The 2,500-nt window shown below is 34.6% G+C and overlaps 1 protein-coding gene across 6 annotated transcripts in view; it reads right to left on the bottom strand.

Moving 5' to 3' along the window:
* Positions 1–2,500, bottom strand: part of Evi5 (ecotropic viral integration site 5) — a 411,492-nt gene that overhangs the window by 366,530 nt on the left and 42,462 nt on the right. For 3 of the 6 annotated variants that reach the window (XM_068376822.1, XM_068376821.1, XM_068376827.1), the window contains exon 1: positions 2,436–2,500. This exon is cut by the window's right edge and continues 360 nt beyond it. The exons of the other annotated variants lie outside the window; for them this stretch is intronic. In XM_068376822.1, the coding sequence (XP_068232923.1) occupies positions 2,436–2,500 (65 nt within the window). The remainder of the gene's footprint in view (positions 1–2,435) is intronic. 6 annotated transcript variants of the gene reach the window in all.

The raw sequence follows: 2,500 nt of genomic DNA on the forward strand, positions 1-2,500 counted from the left end.
AGGGGGGCGTGCCACCCAGTTTAAGAATCACTGGTGTAGAACGTTGTAGTACAATGTTAGGTTAGGTTAGGTGAATTAAAGGTAAGGTATGATGTGGCCCTGTAAACTTATCACTTTTAAAAATAAAATTAACCATCAAACTCGGTTGGAGTTGAATACTGGTCTCTGATAAAGGAAGGTAGATGTCAGCCCATTAGACTATGGCTTCATGCGGCTTAGTACTAAATATAGAAATACAAACAAACTCGAGCCAAAATGCTTATTCGTTATCCGTGTTATTTACGACGGAGGTAGAGTAAAAGAGCAAATGTTCAAAATTATTATATAAAGCTAAGCATTTTTGAGTATTCGATAACCAATTTTATAGTAACAGCGAATCAGGAAAAATTGAGTGGCGAGTATTTGTCCCTTTTGTGAGTTTCGTTCATTTCTCTATTGAAGAGCACTAGATTCATATAAATATAAGAATCAGAGCATGAGTAGAAAGGAAATGATACTTAAATAGGGTTTTTAAAAAATAAGCCTTTCATCTCTACCACCCAATACAGTATTCCCTGTTTCCATCCTACATCCGTATACAATGGGACAAAAATGGGAACACTACCAATTTCTTAGAAACCAAGATAAATGACTCCAAGTCAAACATTTCACTGGAAAATAGAGAGGTGGGGGTAACCTATCACTTTGAATTACATTATTCTAACATCGATATGTGACTCAGCACCCAGCCAGCTATCTCTTTCCAACAAAATTAAATTGGTGTCTGCACTTATTTGTCAGATTTACCAATTATGTAAATATATAAAGGCCCATTACACAAATTTTGCAGCTAACTATTTGATACGTACTGTCATATGATTTGTGAGCAAATCCAGCGTTATTCGTACATTTTGTTCTAAGCAAAGTAGAATCGATATCAGGTATTATTTTGTTAAACTCCCCTATTACAAGTACTCGTTGACATGCGTTAACATATTTTATTATCTTTGGTGAATTTGGTAACAAAGCGTAAATTCCAGTTCGTTTATCCTTGTAAAATATATGGGGGACTAACACAAAAGTTATTATCCTTAGTACACATGAAAACTATTGTACTGTACGTTCCTTTTTACATTATAGATTTTTGCATTTAACACAAATTTGACACTAAGTAGAGTAATTTTGTTGCAATTTGATAATGGAGTTTGATTATCATATTTTACTTTATCGCTGCGTACACCTCATTATTTCATGTAAATATCTCCAAGACCCGAGTGAGGTTAGGTTTAGTTACGATATTAAAGGGTCCTATGAAATGTCAAGGTAAGTCAAAGTCAGGTCAAGGAGGTTGTTGGTGGTGGGGGTTTCTAGGGATGAACACTGTGTTTCAGGTAAGTTCAAGTTACAATATATTAGTCGGGGTTGAACGGAGATGCAGCCTCCATCCCAGCCCAGTTTTTGAGAAGACGTCCTGGATATTATTATTATTATTATTATTATTATTATTATTATTATTATTATTATTATTGCTTGCTAAGCCACAACCCTAGTTGGAAATGCAGGATGCTATAAGCCCGGGGGCTCCAACAGAGAAAATAGCCCAATGAGGAAACGAAACAGGTAAAATGATATATTTTACGAACAGTAACAACATTAAAATAAATATTTCCTACATAAACTTAGATCACACCAAGATGAAAAATATTTGCATTGACATACTTGTGAAAGCCGTTGGTATTCCAACAAGAACTGACGTTTTAGCCATAATGTATGGATTATATGGATTTTGGGCTGCATATCCTGGTGCAAGGACCTGTGAGGCCATTCAGCACGCAATTGCATTTTAAGTAAAATCCTAGTTACACTATAAAATTAAAGTTAGAAGAGGTTGGACAGCAAAATGGAAGCTAGAAATGATTGCAAGTAGAAGGATATAAAGGAAGTGCATCTTGGGGCCGAAGGAATGATGCAAAGACTTTTGACTAATACCTATAGTATATTGCAAGAGGTGTATTGATAGCGTTAACCACTTATGAGGTCATTATGTGTAAATTTCTTATATTAAGGAAAACACACACAATAGAATTAAAAAGTGAAAATCAGATAAGCTTCATAACAGAAATATATAAGAAATTAACAACAATTATCAATGTGCGTGCTGAAAAAAATTTCACATACTGTAAGTCCTTATAATCGGATATGACAAATAGGCTGCTTGATAAAACATACATTAACCAACGTAGGTTTCCTTAAAAGCAGATATCCAGTGCAAAATATTATCATTTAATTTTGATTAAGGTAATGATAAATCATTACCCAAATCAAAACTTGACATTTTCTCTTGTTTTGCATCCAGAGTTATAAGATTAAGATAAGGAATTGTTTTGATAAAAGATAGGAAATGAACACTTTACATTCATCTGATTTGCCCGTAGTCGCGAAAACAGCATACTTACCTTTTGCCAGTGACAGCTTTAAATCTACCTCGAAGACCACATCCTCCAGAGGTTCCCCCTGCAAC

This window comes from Palaemon carinicauda, chromosome 7 (assembly GCF_036898095.1).
Source record: "Palaemon carinicauda isolate YSFRI2023 chromosome 7, ASM3689809v2, whole genome shotgun sequence".
Taxonomy (NCBI): Eukaryota; Metazoa; Arthropoda; class Malacostraca; order Decapoda; family Palaemonidae; genus Palaemon; species Palaemon carinicauda.